We start from the raw sequence: 22,078 nt of genomic DNA on the forward strand, positions 1-22,078 counted from the left end.
CCGTTAAAAATCCAGATATTGTCTCCAAATACCATTATGAAATCCAAAATGGCGACTTCCGGTGTCGGAAAAACAGCGGCAAATGACCAAATACCACCCAATATGGGTATTTCCGGAACCGTAATGATGCACTGGAGCCACAAATCGACTTCAGACAACATTTTGAATTGTAAGATGGCAACTTCCGGTTTCTGGAAAACAGCTTGAAATGGACGATTCCCATTAAATATTAGTATTTCTGGAACCAGAAAGATGCACAGAAGCTAAAAATTGATCACAGACACAATCTTGAATTTTAAGATGGTGACTTCCGGTGTCTGGAAAACAGCCGGAAATGACCAAATACCATTCAATATGAATGTTTTCGGAACCAGAATTACGCCCAGATGACAGAAATTGATTTCACAGGCAATTTTAAAGTCCAAAATGACGACTTTCGGCTTCTGAAAAACAGTCCAAAGTAACCACATATCACCCAATATGAGTTTTTCTTTAACCAGTATCCTAAATACCATTTTGAAATCCAAGATGGCGACAACCGGTTTGTGAAAAACAGCCTAAAATAAACAAATACTATCCAATATGAAAATCTCTGGAAACAGAATGATGCAAGGAGCTGACAATTGACCTCAGGCACCATTTTGAATTGCTAAATGGCAACTTATAGGCAACAGTCGAAAATGACCGAATAATACTCAATATGGATATTTCGGTAAACGTGATGATGCATAGAAACCAAACATTGACTCTGGACACTATTTTGAATTTGAAGACGACCACTTTTAGTTTCTGGAAAACAACCAAAAATACCTCCCAATATGGGTATTTCCGGTGTCAGATTGATGCCAGAAAGTCTGCTGATAATGACAGAATACCACCCAATATGAATATATTCAGAATTAAGGCGATGTACAGAAGCCAAAAGTCGAGGATGTTGTCATTTCGATAAAACCAATCATTTCCAACGATTTGTTATTTGACTTTGATCATATCCTATGGCCGATTCGTCGTGCATTTGCAGACTTCAAATAAACCGCAAGGAATCAATGAACTTGGAACGTTCAAATAGTACGACACCACATTTAAATTATGTTGAGGCCACATATATCGATCAAAGCAGGTATAGTTTTAAATAGTCTTTGAATTTCTCTTCTTTCCATAACTTTTGAGCCACATATCAAATTGTTATGAAGTTTGTTATTTGTAAGTTTGAGAGATGACTCGTTCGTATGACACTAGTTATGTTCAAATAAGTCATGTAATCTTTGAGATAATAGACTTTCGTTGTTTTATTAACAACTTAATACATAACGGTTGCTTAAGTTCGATTATAATCAAATGAAATGGGAACGTGTAGGGCAGCCAAACTTTGAAACCACGTGTTCAATCATAATTCATCAGTTAACCCTTAACTAGCCCGCTCATCTGATAATAATAATCAAATCGGTTGTGTAGTTTCTGAGATAATGAAGTTTCGTGATTTTCACAAGTCGGCACATTTCAAATAAAGTTACAGTTCGATTGCAGTAAAATTTAATAGGGTCTTTTGAGGCAGCTAGACCATTCATTTGACACTAATTTTGTGGAAATCGGGTCGGCCATCTCTGAGAAAAGTGAGTGAGTCCAAGTAGCCTTCGGAATGTGTTCCTTTGCATAGCTAGATTTCACATTTTTAAACATAACAGACAAAGTAATAGTCCGGCTGCAAAACAAATCAATAGGGTCTTATGGGGCAATTAGACCTTCCATTTGACACTGATTTTATGAGAATCGGTACAGCCTTCTCTGAGAAACATGAGTGAGATTAAACAGTCTTCAGAACACGTTTCTTTTCATAACTTTTGAACCACAAGTTCAATCTTTATGAAATTCAAAACTTAAGGGTTTTCTAGGTAGTCCGTTCTATTGAGATCAATTTTGTTCAAATCGGTTGTGTAGTTTCTGAGATATTGATGTTTCATGATTTTCACATTTTTAAATATTACCTCTAAACTAAAAATCTTATTACAATGAAATTCAGTAGAGTCTAATGGAGCAACAAGACCTTTCATTTGCAATTAATTTCATGAAAATCGGTCCAGCCATCTCTGAGAAAAGTGAGTGAGAATAAAAATCTGCACATACACACACACAAACACACACACACACACACACACACACACACACATACAGAAAATGCTCAGCTCGTCGAGCTGAGTCGAGTGATATATGCCATTCGGCCCTTTGGAGCACTTTTATATATGCGGTTTTGCAAGTGATTGCTATACCTTACTAGGAGAAAGGCAAAAACCTATCCGTTAATACGTAAATTCTGATGATTTTTTTTTGCTTCGTAACGTGGCCAAAAAGGTCCGTCCGGCTTTTGAGGGCGCCCAACCGAACCGATAAACGAAACACGGTGACTAAATCTCGAACTCGCTGTATCGCGAGTGGGTGGAGCTACCTTGGAAGGATTACTTTCTTCAGTGGACCACCATGACGAAAAAACTGGATATTCTTTCGATTAAAATTACACTGTGCTACAAATGAGAAAAAAAAGCAAGAACTTCTGAAGTGACCTAGTGTAGGTTGTAGGTCTTGTTGAGTGTAACATTCGCTCGTACTAGAAATTTTCCAAACACCCCCAAAATCTGAAGTTATGGTCGAAATACGGTTTTTTGGACCTCAGCGCATATAATATTTTTAACTCAGTCATTTGTCAACCGATTTTCAATATTAAAGCAGTTTCAGAAAGAGGACAAATAGAGCTTTCAAATATATACAGGTTTGTACTAACATCAATAAAACATGTTAAGTTATTTGAGTTTATTTATAATTTTTCAGACTTTTTCACGCAACTTTTCAATTTAATTTTAAATTTGCCGTCTATTTTGGTAAGAAACATACCACAAATACACTATAATTTCGAAAGTATATTCAATTCCGAATCAAATGAAAGCAGTTTGCTACAAATGATGAAAAAATGCAAAAACTTTTGATGTGACTTAGTGCGGGTTGTAGTTTTAGTCAATTGTTACTTGCGCATTTACTTGAAGTTTTTCAAATACCCCGAAAATTATCAGTTATGTTCAAAACCCTATTTTTTACCTTAGCTCACATTTCTATGTTTAATACGGTTATTTTTCAACTGAATTTATATATTTTGGCTGTTTTTGAAAGGCAAAAAATAGAGCATTTGAAATATATAAATATGTCTAAAAAGTTTACCTATATGTGATTAATAGTTTTAAAATAAATAAGATGGGTTATGTTATTTTTAATTTTTCAAATTTTTCGCAATTTTTCACACATTTTTGTAATGATGGAGCTTCAATTGCTGTGAAATTTGGAAAGTTCTTTTTAGTACCAAACGAAAACAAAAGGTGTTGTTATTGAAAATATGTTATAAATATGCTGAGAAATGATTTGATGAAATCTAAGTATTTGGTGGAATATATGACATCTAGTCATATCTCAGCCAAATTATAACAGATTTTCATAAACAACACTTACTGTTTTCGTTTGGCACTAAATGTACTTTTCAAATTCTGCAGTAATTAAAGCTCGTTCATTAAAAAAAGTGTAAAAAATTGCGAATAAATTTGGTAAATTTAAAAATAACATAAACTACTTTATTTATTTTAAAACTATTCATCGCATATAGGTAAAATTTGAAAAAAATTATCATATTTTATTGAATATAAATCATCTTATTTTATTTAAAACTATTCATCACATATAGGTAAACTCTTTAGACATATTTATATGTTTCAAGAGTTCTATTTTTCGCCTTTCCAAAACAGCCAAAATATAAAAAATTGATTGAAAAATAACTGAATTATTTGATTTTGACCATAACTAATAATTTTTGAAGTATTTGAAAAACTTTAAGTAAACGCGCAAGTAACATTTGACTAAATCTACAACCCACACTAAGTCACATCAAAAGTTCTTGCATTTTTTCATCATTTGTAGCTCCGTGAAATAATTGCGCGATAGTAGCAAAAATTCTGGTTTTCTTTAAAAATATATAAATTAGCCCAATATCAACCGATTTTTACGAAACTACTTTCATTTGATTCGGAATTGAATAAACTTTCAAAATTATAGTATATGTGTGGTATGCTTCTCACAAAAACAGACGGAAAATTGACAATTAAACTGAAATATTGCGTGAAAAAGTCTGAAAAATTAGATTTAAGCTCAAATAATTCAACATGTTTTTAATTGATATTAGAACAAACCTGTACATATTTTGAAAGCTCTATTTGTCTCCTTTCTAAAACTGCTTTAATATTGAAAATCGGTTGATAAATGCCTGAGTTAAAAAATATTGTATGCGCTGAAGTCCAAAAAATCGTATTTTGACCATAACTTCAGATTTTGGAGGTGTTTGGAAAATTTCTAGTAAGAGCGAATGTTACACTTAACAAGACCTACAACCTACACTAGGTTACTTCATAAGTTCTAAATCGCTGTAGCACAGTGTTATAATAAACAAATGTTTCTCGTGATTTTGGTAAAGATGATCTAGGTAACATGTGTTATGGAAATCCCATCGAGTTATCGCATGAATTGAGTTATTCAGGCGGATGGTCCATTGAAACGACCAAGAAGGTTTATGTTATCCCCAATATCAGAAGAAGAACAGATTTTCGTCAAAGTGGTCCAATTTAGAAAGTGATCCATCCAAGATAGTTTTACCCTAAATTGGAATTTACAAAAGTTTCTCGTGATTTTGATGTAGACTAGGGTAAACTAATTTCTAGTGGACTGTTTTTCTATAGTGGACCACCCGCCACGATAATTCAACATTTATAAATTTGAATTTATGTCAAGAGAAATTGGAATAATATGACGGCTGGTCCACTATAGGTTAATAAGGGAAAGAGGTCCACTATAGGTTATTTTACCCGATTGGCTTAATACACACCTAACAGGCAGCCAGTCTCTTGCGTTCGACCCTGGAAAATATCCTGGTAGTTCTATTAGTGTAGCGACAGAAATACCAAAATTCCAATTTAGGGTAAATTAACCTATAGCGCATCTCTCTCCTATAGTCTACCAACCGCCAGATTGACTGAATTTATGCGAGGGATTTTCAGAAAACTTCCATCGGGAATCATCATTTTTTTTTCTTCTGTGTGGACTCATCACTGCGACCAGAGCTTAGATCAACTGTGATATTGCCCAGGTGTTTACTGTACTCCGCACTTCATATTATTGGCAGTATCACCATTGACGTAAGTGAAACGCTTTTCATTCATATCCGTGCTTGTGTGTAGGTTTTTTTTTACCTTTCCGTTTCAAACTTACTGTTTCACTATACCAAGCCTCTGCCCATCCTAACAATATCGCCTAGTTACAATTCCCTGTAGAGAACTTTCATACGTAACTCACACCAGTTTTATTATAATAGGGATTTTTTTTGTTTGAAGGAGAGTCAACAGGAGTACTGTAGAATTCAGATTGAAGGAAGGGTACGTGGTGGGGAGCCTTAGAATGAACCCAAGCTAAACTTTGACAACCAAATGGCCTGATTCTACTAAGATTCGAACCCACAACCACCTGCTTACCAAAGCGGACTCTGTAACCTTGCGGCTACGGAGCTCCCTGGGAATCATCTTTCCCGCATCACAAACATGTAGAAATCCCGATATATGTTAAGAGAAATTGGGTTAGTCTAACGGGTGGTCCACTATGGGTTAATAAAATATATTTCAAAGGAATAAACAATCTTTCATCAGGGTGATCCACTGAAGGAAGTATTCCATTAAATTTAGGGGGAAACTACTTTGGATGGACTACATGCTGTAATGGGTCATCGATCAGATTAACTTAGTTTTTATGGAAATCAGCGTATCTGTATCAGAATCATGAGAAACATTTGTAGGTAAAATGGATCTATAGTGGACCCCTTTCCCTTATAAACCTATACTGCCGTGAGATGACAATGTGACGTAGATCCAAGTGATCAGTTTTTCAGTACGGCCCCAAAACGAATGAATTTCTGATCACTTTTATATTGATATGGGAGCCTACGACACTTTGTTTTTTTTTTTCTTGATTTTATGCAACGTACGAACGTACAACGAAAAGGAACATAGGAACATAGGTCTTCGAATAATGAACAAATTGGCATGAAAAACCCTTTTTCGGAAAAAATGGCTCTTACGTCACTTTGTCATCTCACGGCAGTATAGTGGACCACTTATTAACTCAACTTCTTTTAACATAAATTGGAAGTGGATCCCTTTGCTTTATTAGCCTAAAGTGGACCACCCGTCAGATGAACTCAATCTCTCTGAACATAAATCGTAGTTTATAAATGTTTGTGATGCCGATTGGCTGGATAAAATGTTTTCCGATAGAAGTTTTCCTGAAAATCCCTCGAGATTTCGCATAAACTGAGGTTAATTGGCGGGCGGACCACTATAGGAAAGGGGTTTATTTATTCCCCAAGAGTTTCAAAACATCTGACTAAAAATAAGGGTAAATTTGCCAACAGTGAACCCCTTTTTTTAATGGGTCACTCGTTAGATTGACTGAATGCCTCTTCACATTAAATCGGGAATTTTGAAAGTTTCTCGTGATTCTGTTGTAGATTGGCTGGATGAGATGAATGAAAATTTGAAATAAGATGATGAAGATTTTCTGAAAGTACCACGAGTTTTCGCAATAATTAAGTTAATCTGGCAGAAGGTCCACTGTAGGAAATGGGTTTCCTTATAGGTTTGGACCACCCTTCAAATTAACTGCATTTATGCTAGAGCTCGAGATATTTTCAGGGAACTTCCAGCGAGACACACGTTATCCAGCTAATTTGCATCAGAACTACGAGAAACACGTATAAGTTCCAATTTATACCAGTTTTCCATCAGGATGGTCTACTGAAGAAAGTGGTCCATCGAAGGCAGGGTAAATTGACCTATAGTGGTCCGCTTTCCTATAGTGGACCACTCATCAGATAAACTCAATTTCTTTTGATGTAAATTGAAATTTATTAATGTTTCTCGTGATTCTGATGCAGATTGGTTGGTTTCCGGTTTCACTAGTTTCCGCATAAATTGAGTTAATCAGACCGGTAGTCCACTGATTGACGTGGTTCATTCTCGTCGGAAGCAGAAACAGTCAAAACGAAGCAGCAAACAATGCTGAATCTGTGAAATTGAGGGCTAGGAAGCGTCTGAACAAGAAGTCGGGGTGTGATATTATGGATGACGAAACCCACACAAAATTAGACTATAACATTCTGCCAGTACTGTAACTTTATACTACTCCAAAGGGAATGGATGTGTAAAAAGTTCGGCAAAAAGGTTATGGTGTGGCAAGTCATTTGTGAGTGTGGAAAAATGTCTCGTCTATTCATAACGACTCACATATTTTGGTAGAATCTACGTGAAAGAGTGCTTGCAATAAGGTTGTTATCCTTGGTTTGAAAGCATACCCATTGTACAATGTATTGGCCCGATCTTGTTTTCTGTCATTACCATGAGGATGCGCCAGAGTGATATACACTGGGGTCTTTTTACGCGGGTTATTTTTATGCGGTTTTTTATACGCGGCTTCTTCTATGCGATTTTTTCAAATAACGCGGAAGTTTTCACGCGATTTTCTAAAATAACGCGGATTATTTTTAGGCGATTTGGAAAATTATTTTTATGCGGTATCAAATAAGTTTAGTATAAGTAAATCTAATACAGTACAAATTCAGTCGTGTGGTTCATGACAATAAAATTTTCTGTTATCAATCTAAAAGATGCATATTTTTAATACATTTGCTGTTACACATTATCAAATAATAGGCAATTTCCGTTGATTCGGGAAAAAGGAGCAAAAATACATTAATAATTGTATAACGATACGAGTCAGGTTCGTTGCCAGAGCTGCGAATTTTCTCTGTCAGCAACAGAATATCAGTTGAAATTGAAGACTGTGAATATAGATTACAGCACGAACGAGCTGGAAATGAAATTACTCTTGTAAATGAAAGGTTCTTGTTTTTCAATGAATTTTAATTTTGGAAGCACTATAACTCATTTTGTGTGTTTTGTTACCATTTTTATATTATTTCTTAATGTCATATAAGCTTATATGTTATTATTTTCAATCGGATCTTTCTATTAAATGGAGTTTTTTTCCCGCGATTTTTTTATACGCGTAAAAAAAGACCCCAGTGTTAATTAAGAAAAGGTCTCATATGCACCAAAGGAGATGAATCCACTAAACTGCCCTGAAGCTCGCCCAATCGAAACTTTCTGGGCTTTGGTTAAGGCGAAGCTAAGAAAACTTATAAAGTTAGCAGACGACGTTGAAAAATTCCAGTAAGATTGGCCGAAATTGGTGAAAATGGTCATAGAAAGCACTGTGCAGGAGCTTATGAATGATGTTAAGAAAAAAAAAATAGAGAGCTCGCGTACCCTGTATAAGATAACACAAATTGAATTAAAATTGGAAAGAAAAGCATATTATTAAGCATATTTGAGAATATAATAACTAAAAAATTCTTTTTGTCTTTCATTTAAGAATGTAAGTGTATTTAAAATTTTTGGAACAGTCTATATTCGATAGAAGTGAAATAATAAAGCGATATGTGACATTTTACGCTGCCATGAGTTTGGTATTTGTTGACTGAAACTAAGACAGAATTAATATGAATGTTAAAAATGTCAGAAATGTAAAATATCAAAAATTTCGAAAGTGCCAAAAATGTCAGATACGTCAAAAAGGCTAAAAATGTCAAACCCGTTAAATTTTAAGTAAGTCACAAGTGTCAAAATTATGATTTTTCAAAATATCATGTTGAAATTATTAAAAATGTCATTGTTAAAATCTGTCCACAAGGCGCAAAACAAATACAAAATTGGTGTGTAACAAAACATAAGTGATATGAAATAAAATTATGATTTTATCTGTGGTATGTAACTAATGGAAAAATCATATGAAAATAATACGACTGTGAAATTAATATAAAACAAAAATGATAGGAAAAGAAATCACATGAAAACACATTTCGCACCAAAAGCTGTTGCTCTCCGCGAAACCGACCTGCACCAAAGTCAAAACTAAATCTCGCGCTCACGCTTAGCGACAGCGATTAACTGATAGTTATAATTTTAGAAAGCGTAATAATACAAAAGATGGTTGTTTTTTTTCCTTGCTTTCGGAGCGCCATTGAAACCAGAGTGTGCGCTTAGACGAGCCATTATTCCGCCGCCCAAGACTCGGGGGTAGAGAAATGCCATTTCATCCCTTCTCCTCTCTGTCAGTCACTCCAGCCTCTCGACCACGCGTCTTCGATCCGGTGCAGCTGCTCTATCGAACTAATACCCATTGTGGCGCATAATCTCCATTAGCATAATGTTTGCATTGTTCACACTTGAGCGGCTGGAAATTAACATAGTGTGGCACCCACCTTCTGCTGGATCTACGCTAGATACTGAAGACGCCCCCCGCTGCAATAGATCGCCATGGCCACGCTGAATGGAAGTTATTTGCCTGACGCGGTGTATATTTAGCACGGCTGGCAACGATATAGACTAATTGGTTTCTCGACGGACAGTTGGAGCGGTAATTGTCACTGGCAGCGATCGAGTAGCGTCCCACACTTCTTTCCCTTGCCGCTCGAAGGAGGAAAGCTCTTCGGTTCGATGTGGCTCCGTTACTGGACAAAGCGCGGGGATCATTGACTGTGCAATTGCGCGAGAAATCGCGCGTTCCTGACTGGAAAATGAGCTCGCATATCTCGAGAGAAAATTCATAAAATCCAAGTGTCGTACCACTTGCTTTCATTGGTGGTGGTTGCTTTACTAGCTATTTTGGGTTACATATTTTTTCTTAACCAGACAGAAGTGGTTTTCCTATGTTTCAGATCGCAGAACTCTGGATACGAACTTTACGAGAAGTAGTTTGTTTGAGAATATGAGTTCAATAATTAAAAGAGGGACACTTTTGTTTAGTTTCCTTACCTGCATTAGTGAAATGAAAGGCAAGAAAAGAAACTGTAACTTTTTGATGCGCGAGAGAGATTTCATAATCTGTAACCTTTAGCGACGTCCATTCGTATTAACGACTGATGATGTTTTGGGTAAAAATTTGCAATTCATATAGCCGTAATCTCGTGAGTTTTTGTTTTGACTTAACAAATGAAAGTCAACGTGCAATTCAAATCTTCAACCTGCATGATCATTCGTTAGCATTTTCCCTTCGGTTTAGACAATTTTCTTCCTCCCTCTACCAATGCGCCAGTTGATATTTGTACACCGCTTTTCATTCGCTTCCTGTCGGATAATGCACGCCAGTTTCCAGAGCATGGAAGAAGATGCGTTCCGACTTGATGAGCACCGTCCTCGTCTCTGGTCGCCGTCGCCGCGCATCTTTCGCGCTACCGATAATGGAACGCCGCCAGTTTCGATTTCGTTTTGGGCTTTTGAGCTGCTCCGAAAAGCTCCACACAAAAGGGTACCTACATCGTATCTGCTTAGCTTCGGAGCTCGGTAGAAGGAAATCACTTCGATGAGCACATGTTTGAACACGGTCGTACATATTCATTAGAGCTAAGCAAATACTTTTGCCTCTTGCGGCCCCCACCTTCGGTTGGCGGTCTAACCCTGTATGCCCCCCTGTCACAAAAAAAAGTCTCGGATGAAAGTGAATCGCTTTAACCGTAGAAAATGTTTATTTTTGTTCATTATGTGTCGTCTTCCCCTTCAACCGAATTTTGTTTACCTTGTGGCACTGAACGACGACCGACGCGACAACGAGGGTGGGATGGCGGGTGATGCCAAATGAGCAGTCGGATTTCTGCAGAGTAATTTTACCGGTTCAAAATCTCACTTAAGCCGGCTGAAATACGAAAATCTTGCGATTTACTTTCTCGACGAGGGCTTTGTGGATGGGTCATCGAAGGCGAAGAAGACGCACTCGGCAGCGGATAAAACACCTTGATGAAACACAAGACGACATCGATTTGCTGTCGTGAAAGTGGCGCACCGTGTCATATCCGTAATTTTGATTAACGTTACTTTCTCAATGTTTGATCGAGCTACTATTCCGTTAAATAACGTTTGCACACAATTACTTAACACATTTAGTCAGAGAGCCGTCCTCATACAGCTATCGCCAATTTTTCGCATTTCAATTAAATCGCCTCTAATGTTGAATGTCATTAGAGGCGATTTAGTAAGTAATAAAAAATATCAACAGAGCCCAAATTACGTTAGCCCCGGTCCGTCAGGTTAATTCACCCGGATTCCCAGACTGGCGGCTCTAGGCGCTACTGTTTTTGTTCGTTTTTTTTTTTGTTTGTTTTACAGCACAATCAATCAGCGGCAGCAGCACACAGAAAGCGGTGGCGTGTCGATCACAGGGTGTAATTGAATTTCAAAAGAGCACAGATCCTGCCTGACATTGGTAGAACCGGATCGAGCTGGATTTCAGTGTTCGAATTCTTTCCCCTATCGTGAAACTAGGCCGTAGTTGTCCGTGGGTTGTTAAGTACAAATTGGATGTAAATAAATTGAGCAGCGGTGATTTTTTGTCCCAGTCGTTCACTCGCTAGTCAGCCGGGCGTTGATGAAGAGTTGAGAATTCGAAAAATGTTTCCAAAAAAACGGAGATCAACTGTCCCCGATAACGGGTGGCACTCTTGATTGGCACATGGCCCTCTGTTTCCGCTGCACAGGCATTCCGCAAGTGTAAAAACTTCATTCACGGTTGAATAAATGCTCGAGCCGATCAATTAAAGTTTTATTGGCAATCGGCGATACGAGAGTCGGATAGTGCATTAGAAGAAGCGATCCACCAATTGTCTGTCAATCGGGTGACACATTCGGCATGAGCGGGAATTGTTCGGCTGGAAAATAGGTTCGACTGTACCTGGGTTGGGCTGAAACTACTAAATTTGATTCCGCCTTTTCACTGTTTCCATTTGGAAGGCAGCAGCCCATTTGAGGCTCATTCAGGCGGATATCGTCAAATGATTAATGTCGCCGGCGTAAAATGGCTTGGCTTTCGGTTTCTGTTTCGTTTTGCATTTCATTGTTGGGGTCGTTTGTCGGGAAAGCTGGAAGAATGGGCTTACTATTGTTTGGACGTAGAGTGTAAAGGCGGGGAATTTCCTACTGATCAGCTATTGAATTGCTCTGCTTTGCTGAATATTTCGAAGGTTGTTCGATTTATTGCAAATAGTCTGAGTGCGATAAATAATCTAAGCAATAAAATTGCTATTAACTATTTCGAGTAAAAAAACAAATCCACTGAAAAATTCAAAATTCAAAAATCAAATTCTAAATCAAAGCAAAGTTGCTTGTGTAGAACGCAGTAGCATAGCATATTTGATTGACCATGTGTTACCCACGATTGATCATAATCAGTTTAAATTGCACAAAGAACAGCAAACAATAGCAAATCATTCTCATTATGCATGTGCTCTCACTCTTTAATTGTCAAAGCGTGGCTGGTAATGCCGGATGCTTATCAATTGATGAACGGTTTCAAAGAATTTTATTTTGAAATTTTCTATTGAATGTTAAAGCTATTGGATTAAAAAAGTCATACTGGGCACAATCATAATAGCGCGCGTGAAATCACTATCAAAATCTCTCTCTACCCGGACGAACACATAAGATTCGCATGAATTCCCTAGGATTCCTCCCATTGAAATCGTGAAGCGTCCTCGATAAGGAATCCTGTAAAAAGAATCCTCAAGAATGCCCAGTCTATAGGGCTAGGATTTCGGAATGAGAATCGTGTAATGAGAATCCTTCAGATTCCCTAGGATTCCTCACATTGGAATCGTGAATCGTCCTTGATAAGGAATCCTGAAAAGGAATCCTCGAGACTGCCCTGTCTATGGGGTTAGGATTCTTGAATGAGAATCGTGTAATGAGAATCCGTCAGATTGCCTAGGATTCCTCACAAAAAAACCGTGAAGCATCCTTGATGAGGAATTCTGAAAAATGATTCCTCAGGAATGCCCTGTCTATGGTGCTAGGATTCTTGAATGAGAATCGTGTAATGAGAATCCGTCAGATTGCCTAGGATTCCTCACAAAGAAATCGTGAAGCATCCTTGATGAGGAATTCTGAAAAATGATTCCTCAGGAATGCCCTGTCTATGGTGCTAGGATTCTTGAATGAGAATCGTGTAATGAGAACCCTTCAGATTCCCTAGGATTCCTCACATTGGAATCATGAATCGTCCTTGATAAGGAACCCTGAAAAAAAATCTTCAAGACTGCCCTGTCTATGGGGTTAGGATTCTTGAATGAGAATCGTGTAATGAGAATCTTTCGGATTCCCTAGGATTCCTCACATTGAAATCGTGAAGCATCCTTGATGAGGAATTCTGAAAAATGAATGCCCTGTCTATGGGGCTAGGATTCTTGAAGAATCGTGTTAGGAGAATTCTTTGGATACGAAACCTTTCACTTCAACCGTTATGTGCTACGGGATTCATGGGTACCTACCCCAAATTAAAGTACTTGTAACTTCTGCAATTTTCATTCGATACTTGATACTTGATTTGATACTTGTAGCACCATATTTGAACAGAATCTTACAATTAATGGTTCAAAGTTCTTAAAATTACTTCCACAGGCCATTTGTTAGCTTTTGAGTGTTTAAGTAGTATGGCTTTCAAATGGTCCTTCCGGAATAGATTCCAGAGGGGCTTCTATTGCCGATAGAAACCATTAAATAAAACAAGGTTGAATACCATCCAAGATGAGTATTTTCAGGACCGGGATGATGCGCCGAAACCGGAAAACGACCTCAGACGCAATTTTGATTTCCTTAATAGTGACTTCGGGTGTCTGAAAAATAACAAAATCTGGCCGAATACCTCCCAAAATGAGTATTTCTGGATGCGTAATGATGCCCAGAGACCGGAAATCAACTCCAGACGCCATTTCAAATTCAATATAGTGACTTCCGGTTTCTGAAAAAAGGCCTAAAACGGCCGAATATTACCCGATATGGGTTTTCCCGGAATCGGGATGATACCCAGAGACCGAAAAACGACCTAGACGCCATTTTGAATTCCAAAATGTCGTCTGGAATCTATTTCCGTTCTCTGGGCATCATTCCGATTCCGGAAATACTCATATTGGGAGGTATTCGGCCAGATATTTATGTTTCCCAGAGTCCGGAAGTCACCATTTCAGAATTCAAAATGGCGTCTGAGGTCGTTTTCCGGTCTGAGGGCATCATCCCGGTTCCAAATATACCAATATTGGATGGTATTTGACCTTGTTCTATTAAATTGTTTTTATGGTCACAAGAAGCGCTAGTGGAATCTATTCCGGAAGGACCAAAATACCCAGAACCATACAAATGGCCTGTTGAAGTAATTTTATATATCTTGAACCAATAATTGTTAGATTTTGTCCAAATATTCATGAAATTCCTCAGTTTTCGGAGTATTGGATTCCCGGGAATGAGAGAATTCTTGGGCACTGCTGACGCTAATTTGAAAGTAGATAGGTTACTGGATCTTTTGGTGCCATCGAAATTAAATGGAAATAACAAGAATTTACAAGATATAAGAATTTTGAGCACAAATCGGTTAAAGTCAAAGGTTTCGTATCCGAAGAATTCTCATAACACGATTTTCACTCAAGAATCCCAGTCCCATATACAAGGTATTCTTGAGGATTCTTTCGTCAGGATTCCTTATTGCGGACGCTTTTCGATTCCAATGTGAGGAATCCTAGGGAATCTATGCGAAACCTATGGGTGCGACTAACGTATATATGAGTTTATTCTAACCGGGACGACAGTCATGTCGAATAGTCTGTCCTTGTTAGAGTCAGTTGTTCAAATTTGTAATTCTGTTCGCATATTCAAAGAAGTTTGTTCGCATTCTACTAGGTCGAAGCAATTTCGGCTCGACGCTAGAAGGACGCGCAAGGTCCATGTACAGTCGCAGTGTTCAGTTTACTTTGGTGATACCTATATATATTTGAATTCTGGTCTTTCTGAATTATATCATTTGAGGTTCAGATCAGAGGAAGCCAAGAAAAGGGAAATCTAGTTTTGCTGAAATATAATAAATTTTACATTGAACGTCTTAGTAGAACAGAATTAGATATTGAGAATATGTAATGTTTCCATTTGATACTACTAGTACTACAAAAAATCTAATACCGCGAGAGTCATTTTCATTTGTTAACCCTCAGTTACACGATTGTTTGGTCAATATCAATTCCAGACATAGGTTTTGTATACTTCTAAAGTAGAATTACCAAGTTACAGGAATAAATTAGTGAGTGGAACACTTTGAGAAAGAAATAAATAACTTTCTCAGAAACGCAATTTGATCCAAAATGGGAGCAAGTTTACCGTCTCTCGTGATGAGTATAATATTCTTTATGATGTTGGTTAGATTCTTCAATTTCATCTAGAAAAGAAATAGACACATTACGACACGTTTTCCTCAGTCTTATGCTATACACTCAGTTTTTTTACGCTGGGAATACGTACCTCGTAAAAAACCACGTTAAATACGCGGAAATCAAATCTGCGTTGAAAAACCGCAGTAATTCGAAATCCCGCGTAAGAAACATGGTTGATCGAATCGTTCATTCAAAATATCGCGTAGAAAATATCCTTGTAAAAAACCGCGTAAAAATATTCTGTCCGGATCGCAGAGACGATTCCTCCCACGATTCTGTCGCCGAGTCGCCGAGATTCCTAAATTTGGATTCTTGAGGTTTTCCATAAGCGATTCGAACAGATTCTGTCCGCATCGCAGAAACGATTCCTTTCACGATTCATTTGGATTCTGTAGGATTCTTGAGAAGGTTTTCCATATGCGATTCTTATAGATTCTGTCCGTATCGCAGAAACGCTTCCTCTCACGATTCGTTTGGATTTTTGAGGAATCTTGAAAAGGTTTCCCGTATGCGATTCGCACAGATCCTGTACGTATCGCAGAAACGATTCCTCTCGCGATTCCGTCATCGAGTTATAGGAATCCTGGGAATTCTTACTCAGGATTCTCAGCGTGTTAGTTAGGGTAGAAAGCAAACACAAGCCGCTTGTACAAGTTAAGATACCTATTGTATATATGTGTTTGCTGCGGAGCGGAAGCAGGAACACCCGTACTCAATTACAGGCAAATCGTTGTTTGGTAATGCCTTATAAGGTCTCCTGGGTGGGGGCTTCTCTCACTTTTTGTACGAAAAAAAGTTCACTCTTCGTTGACATTTTTTCATCAGATACCCAATATGGCTCCCAGGTGCCTTTAGAGTGCTTTCCTCTTCAATTGAACTTGGAGCTAAGCAGGTTTTAAACTTGATGTCAAACTCCGAATACCGTATAACAGTCGTCGGCTCTGCCTGTATCCCGAAAGTCTAAATACGCGTCGGATTTTTTCCTGTTGACATTGACTCTTTGTCCCACCAAGGAGTAAATGGTCGTTCTTTGATCGTCACGCCGCGATATTTCTTCGTTTGGGCTTGCAACGCGGTGTCGAGAATCAACCCCACGAAGAGGTTGTGTTCTTCAAGTGGTGGAAGATGTTAAATCGACTACACCGCTTTTGAAATTGGAAATTTAAAAATTTGGAATATCAATTGATTGCGTGCGACCATTTTTTTGCTATTTAATAAAAACTGGAGGTGTCATCATCTTCAATTTCAAAACGGTGTCTGGTATTGATTTCCGACCTCTAGTCATCAATCCGATTTTGGGAATCAGGTTATGTCGTATTTGGCCATTTTTGGCTGTTTTCCAGGCGGTTTCAAAATTGCTGTAGGTTGATAACATTCATCCACTTTCTTCCCCTCCTCTTATTGTCATGAATGCCACGAATCATAGACGAAAACACCTGTATATAAATTTTGTGATGAATTTAGCAATAATTTACATATTATAATAAATTTGATATACCCCTCTTGACTACGCCACTAAAATACAAAAAAATAAATGTAGAAACATACTTAAGAACCCACGTATTCAAATTGGCACGGTAATCAAGCTTGGTATTAAAGAATTTACAAATAACTTTTTTGCTCCCCCCCCCCCTTTACCACGCTAATGAAATACATAAAATGAAAATTCGCTGAAATACATCACCCACTACCGCTTCCATATACCGAATTTGATGATGATCGGTTCAGCGGTTTCAAAGTTGTAAAAGGGTGACATGAGTCATCTCCCTCCTCATACTTACTACGCCAATGAGATGTAGAAAAGTCTCAAATGACACACTAATGCTACAAAAATATGCCTCATACTAAAAATCTTCTGCATTTCAAGTTGCACGGTTATTGTGGAAGACGTTTTGAAGTTTACAGAGTTCAAATTAACCACCCCCTTGCATACGCTTATGAGATAGAGCAAAGCTGATATTTTCGTGTTACTCCCCGTTCTCGAAAACCTCTATGAACAAATTTTCACGGCAATCGGTTCAGTAGTTTTTGAGTCTATAGGGAACAGACAGACAGACAGACATTCGCATTTATAGATATAGATTAGTACATTCCCCCTCACTACGCCACTGGGATACAGAAAAATAAATGGGTTAGAAACATGTCCAGCTATCGAAATTGGCACGGTGATCAAGTTAGGTGTTGAGGAGTTTAAAACAAGTAAATAACCTCCCCCCCCTTTGCCACGCTAATGGAAAATATAAAATTCAAAGTCGTTGAATTATAACAGCTACCATAGAATCTACAAACGGAATTCAATGCTGATCGGTGCAGCAGTAATAAAATCATCAAAGGTTGACAGCGTTTAACCTCCCCCCCTTCATCATTGCAACGCCTCTGACCTTTCAAAAAAGTCTAACATGGCACAATAATGTCGCAAAACTACATCTCAGACTCAAAAACATCTGTATATAAATTAGCACGTTTATAGGGGAGGAAGTTTTCACGTTCATGAACCACAACTTCACCCCCTCGTGCCTACGCTTATGAGATATAAAAAAACTAATATTTTAGGATTACTTCCCGTACTCGAAAACCCCTATGTACAAATTTTCACGGTAATCGGTTGAGTAGTTTTCGAGTCTATAGGGAACAGACAGACAGACATTCGCATTTATAGATATTGATTTGTCATTTCACCTGTAGATACGTTTGTTCTATCCTAGACTTTCAAAGAAAAGACAAGGCGTCATATGGATTCGAGGAAATCGGGTCGCCAGCAGCGGTTTTGAAGACCGCTTGGTTTTTGCATTGCGCAGTTTGACGCGGACTGCAATCTAGGCAGTTCATAACCCGCGGCACAAAAAAGTGTACTGGTAGACGAATCCTGTTCACTTCAATGTGGCTAAGCAAATCAGATCTGGCGAATATCTTTCTGTTCCCCCATCGAGCGACACTGAGTACAATCACTTGCAATCAAGCATCTTTACTGGCTGAATGTTGGTATTCTTGAATTGGCCATTCAACAATGGTCTAGTGTTAACTCGAAAAAATTTAAAAAATAAAATCGAATTTCTGGGACTTAGAAATTTTTGAGATGGGAGATAGAATTGATGTGCTTTTTTCGTCAAACTTTGACCGCTTTAAAGCACGTGTTCCCGATGTCCGGTCGAGCTGAAAATTCGCATGGTGATTTTGTTCGAGAAGACGAAAGGTTTATGCCCTATCGCTAAACGATATGCGAAGGTCAATTTTTTTCATACATCTCATTGGCACTCTAATGGACGTATACGCGAAATTCTCGCAAAAAGCGTACTGCAAACAATCGCATTAGCTTGCTTTAGATTAGACACTGTTACCCGCCATTTGTTTGGGCGGACCTCAATCACAACTGAATACTGCTTTACCTTTCTTAATTTTTATGACTATAATGCAAGTCAAGTTATTTTTATTTCTATTTCAAGCAGAAAATGTGGAGCTGACGATTGAAAAATGTACTAACTGGATAAATAGTTAATTGAAAATTTACGAAAAATCTAGTCCAGTAGGTGGGATTCGAACCCACAACTTTTACTCTCTGGTCAGATGCGTTTCCGATTACATCACCGCAAGACGTATAAGTCGGCCTCGCAAAATAGCTATTTTGTATCGCTTGCACACTTTATTGCACGTCATCATTTACTCAGTGGAGAGTATTGTTTGGTGGCAGGCTGCCGTTTCGTAACTCTCACGTCACAGTGGGGTTTACTGCATCAGTAAGGGATCGAAAAGTGCTAGTCTGCTTTACTAGATCCTTAGAAATTTGCCTCACATTTGATGGTTTCGATTTGGTCCGGAAGAACACAACCCATGGCTCGGACGATTCATCCCGGTATTGCTTGTGTCATGCTGTGGGGTCGGGTTCGTCTTTCTCTGTGTTTTGTCCGAAAAAAGACCACAAAAAACCACGAAAATCACGGGGGTATAAAAAGTGATCAAAATATGACCACGGGACTTAGGAACGGCCCCTTAGTTATCTTCAATATGCCATTATTAGATTTTAAATCGGTCAAACGGCTCAGTTACAAATTTTTGATAAAAAGATTATCAAATTATTCAAAAAGGAAACAAAAAACAGTAAACGAAAAATATACGGGTCTAAAGTTTTTTGATAAAGACTAAGTATACCATTGTTGACCATGACCTGACCAAAAAAAAATCTGTTATTCAAAATGGCATTCTAGGTGAGTAACATTTTCTGACACCATTAATGAGTTTAGCACTCCCTATATTGGAATTATTTGTCATTTTTAATCAATTTAGAAAGACCTTCAGGTTATTTCCGTCTTTTGTTCAGAGACCTTCCACTGTGACGCGGGGCGGATGTCAGCACTAGTCCTGGAAAATTGCTGACGGCAAAGAAACTCGGCTACACTACGCAGTGTATTGTACTCGAAAAAGGATTAACGTTCGTTGCTGACAAAGGTTGAGCTCAATAAACTAACCTTAACAAATTAATTTCAATTTATCCATCGAGATCTGGTGTACTCCTGGAATAATATCCACTTTACAAATGTCCTCAAGATAAACTATTTTATTATATTTATAACAGGTAAAATAATAATATTTATAAAGTAAAAGAGACATCTCTTTTAGTAAAAGTAACAGAAGCTAAATCCACAACAAACATGGCGAAACAGTAGCTACAATAACACTCCGCCAAAAATGACCATCGGTTTCGTTAGACAAACAATAAAAAGCTTACACCCAATTTTCTCCAATGTGGGCCTCTTACGTGGAAGCGCTCCACAGCGTAGCCAAAGGCAGCCGGATTAGTTCATCATTAACAAAACTCCAATTCACCTTCATCCTCGGTAGACCCCTCCTTGCTTATCTAATCTGCATAAAACGCACTTATTTTCAGTCGAATCCGCATTCAAAATAACTACCAAATAAGCCACTGATTTGGAAACTGGGGCCCTTTTCAACTGCACGCAGAAGCCTGCCGTCTGTCGGTTAACTCGAAAGGAAAAGTTGAAACCCCTCCTTCACCTCCTCCCCTCCTCCACTCGTTACATTCCTTCGAGTTTGGAATTGCCGTGCGCAATTTAACCATTGAATTCAAACGTAAGCGATCGTGAGCATTAGCATCCGATAACTGGGTGAAAAGGGGAATTTGGAGTGCCGCGCGGAGGTGAAGCAGTAACTGTATCCAAAACAAATAAAGGAAACGTGAATCGGTACGGCGCACGCAAATTGACGCAACGAATCGTTAAAAATAGTCGAAATTAAAAAGAGAACCACCGGGAAGTATCGGTGAAGTGAAGTGTGATGCAGAATAGGGGTTTGGGTATTGAATGGCTTCTATTGTTAAAGTTTGACTTAACCGTGAATTATTTAGCATTATTTTTGGCATGAAAATTTTGCTGTTCAACACTAAAGATCAAAGAAGATTTCACCTGTGTTCCAGAAAATTCAATTTACTGTTGAAAAGCTCAAATAACATTTTCAGCTTTTCTTCTGTTTTTCGCTGTGTGACGAACAATAAAGTTTCTTGAGGACTACTTCGAACTCACCTTTTCGGGAACGGCACTCTGCGGTACCGCAGCAGGACATCCATGGTGCTCTCGGAGGGTATCACGGTTTCCACTCAACTCACTTTACGCGAGTCGTGTTTGTTTTTTTTTATTGCTAGCGAGGCTCGTTGAACAACACACGACAGCCACCAGAATTAATACATATGTGTGCACTAAACCGAAGAATGGCCCTCTGCTGTGGGTGCGTTTTGTACACACTCTGGACGCGGTTAACTTCGTTCCTAGAATGATTCAGATATTGGCAGTACATTAGCAATGGGAATGGTTAGATTATTATAATTTGGTATTATTTTTTCAGTGGTGATAGTGGATCAGCGTTCACAGATTTCTTTTTGCTAATTAAATCAATCTTGATATTCAGTTATTTTGTAGGTCTCTTAAATGTCGAGAAAACAGTTCTTAGTCTTAAAATTGTTGGCTTGCTGTGGTTTTTCATGCATAAGTTCTAGCCTGAGCAACAGTTACGTTCTCACAATTCGCACAAATGTTACTCTCCCCCACTCTAAAGTCAGTACTAATGAAACAAAGCGACACGATATTCAGAAACTTATCCGATACTTGAAAACGTCTGTGGACGAGAACCGTACAAAACGCATGCTATTAATTCCCTAAAACACTCACATATGAGGTTTTTAATGATGAACTTCTTCGTTTTTCTCATATAAATCCAGCTTTCCCAGAGTTCTCAAATGAAAAAGTGTACCATAATGAACATAATACTTTGAAAAATGTTGTACTGTCTATGGCTTTGTCCGCCAAGTAATTATTCATGAATTTTATCAAGCTTCTATGGGTAACTGACATACTATGAATATTTCAATTTATTTCATTAAATTTCAACAACTTTTACCTGAAAACAATCATTTAAATTGGGGTAGAATGCACTATAAAGCGCTTGCTAAAGATTGCTCGACAACTTGGGGCATGTCCTACTACTTTTAATTTTACTTCTGAGACTTCAAGCGCTTCTCACTTCGCGTGCTGATTTCTACTAGGAACATATTAGCCTCCTGGATTGGAGTATATTGGTCTTAGTTGTGATGCGTTTTTCCCACGGGCTTTTTTAGTAGCAATGGTAATTTTTTTCAAAAGGAACATTGAAAGCGAGTATTTTGGAATTGGTTTCGTCATTAACATACATTACATAGAT

The 22,078-nt window shown here is 38.1% G+C and overlaps 1 protein-coding gene across 1 annotated transcript in view; it reads right to left on the minus strand.

Annotated features, from left to right (window-relative positions):
- The window catches only part of LOC129721270 (heparan sulfate 2-O-sulfotransferase pipe), a 555,985-nt gene that overhangs the window by 524,322 nt on the left and 9,585 nt on the right, over positions 1-22,078 (minus strand). Inside the window, exon 2 of the mRNA XM_055673632.1 lies at positions 20,908-21,149. Coding sequence (XP_055529607.1) covers positions 20,908-20,951 — 44 coding nt within the window. The 5' untranslated portion in view covers positions 20,952-21,149. The remainder of the gene's footprint in view (positions 1-20,907; positions 21,150-22,078) is intronic.

Source organism: Wyeomyia smithii, chromosome 2, assembly GCF_029784165.1.
Source record: "Wyeomyia smithii strain HCP4-BCI-WySm-NY-G18 chromosome 2, ASM2978416v1, whole genome shotgun sequence".
Classification (NCBI taxonomy): domain Eukaryota; kingdom Metazoa; phylum Arthropoda; class Insecta; order Diptera; family Culicidae; genus Wyeomyia; species Wyeomyia smithii.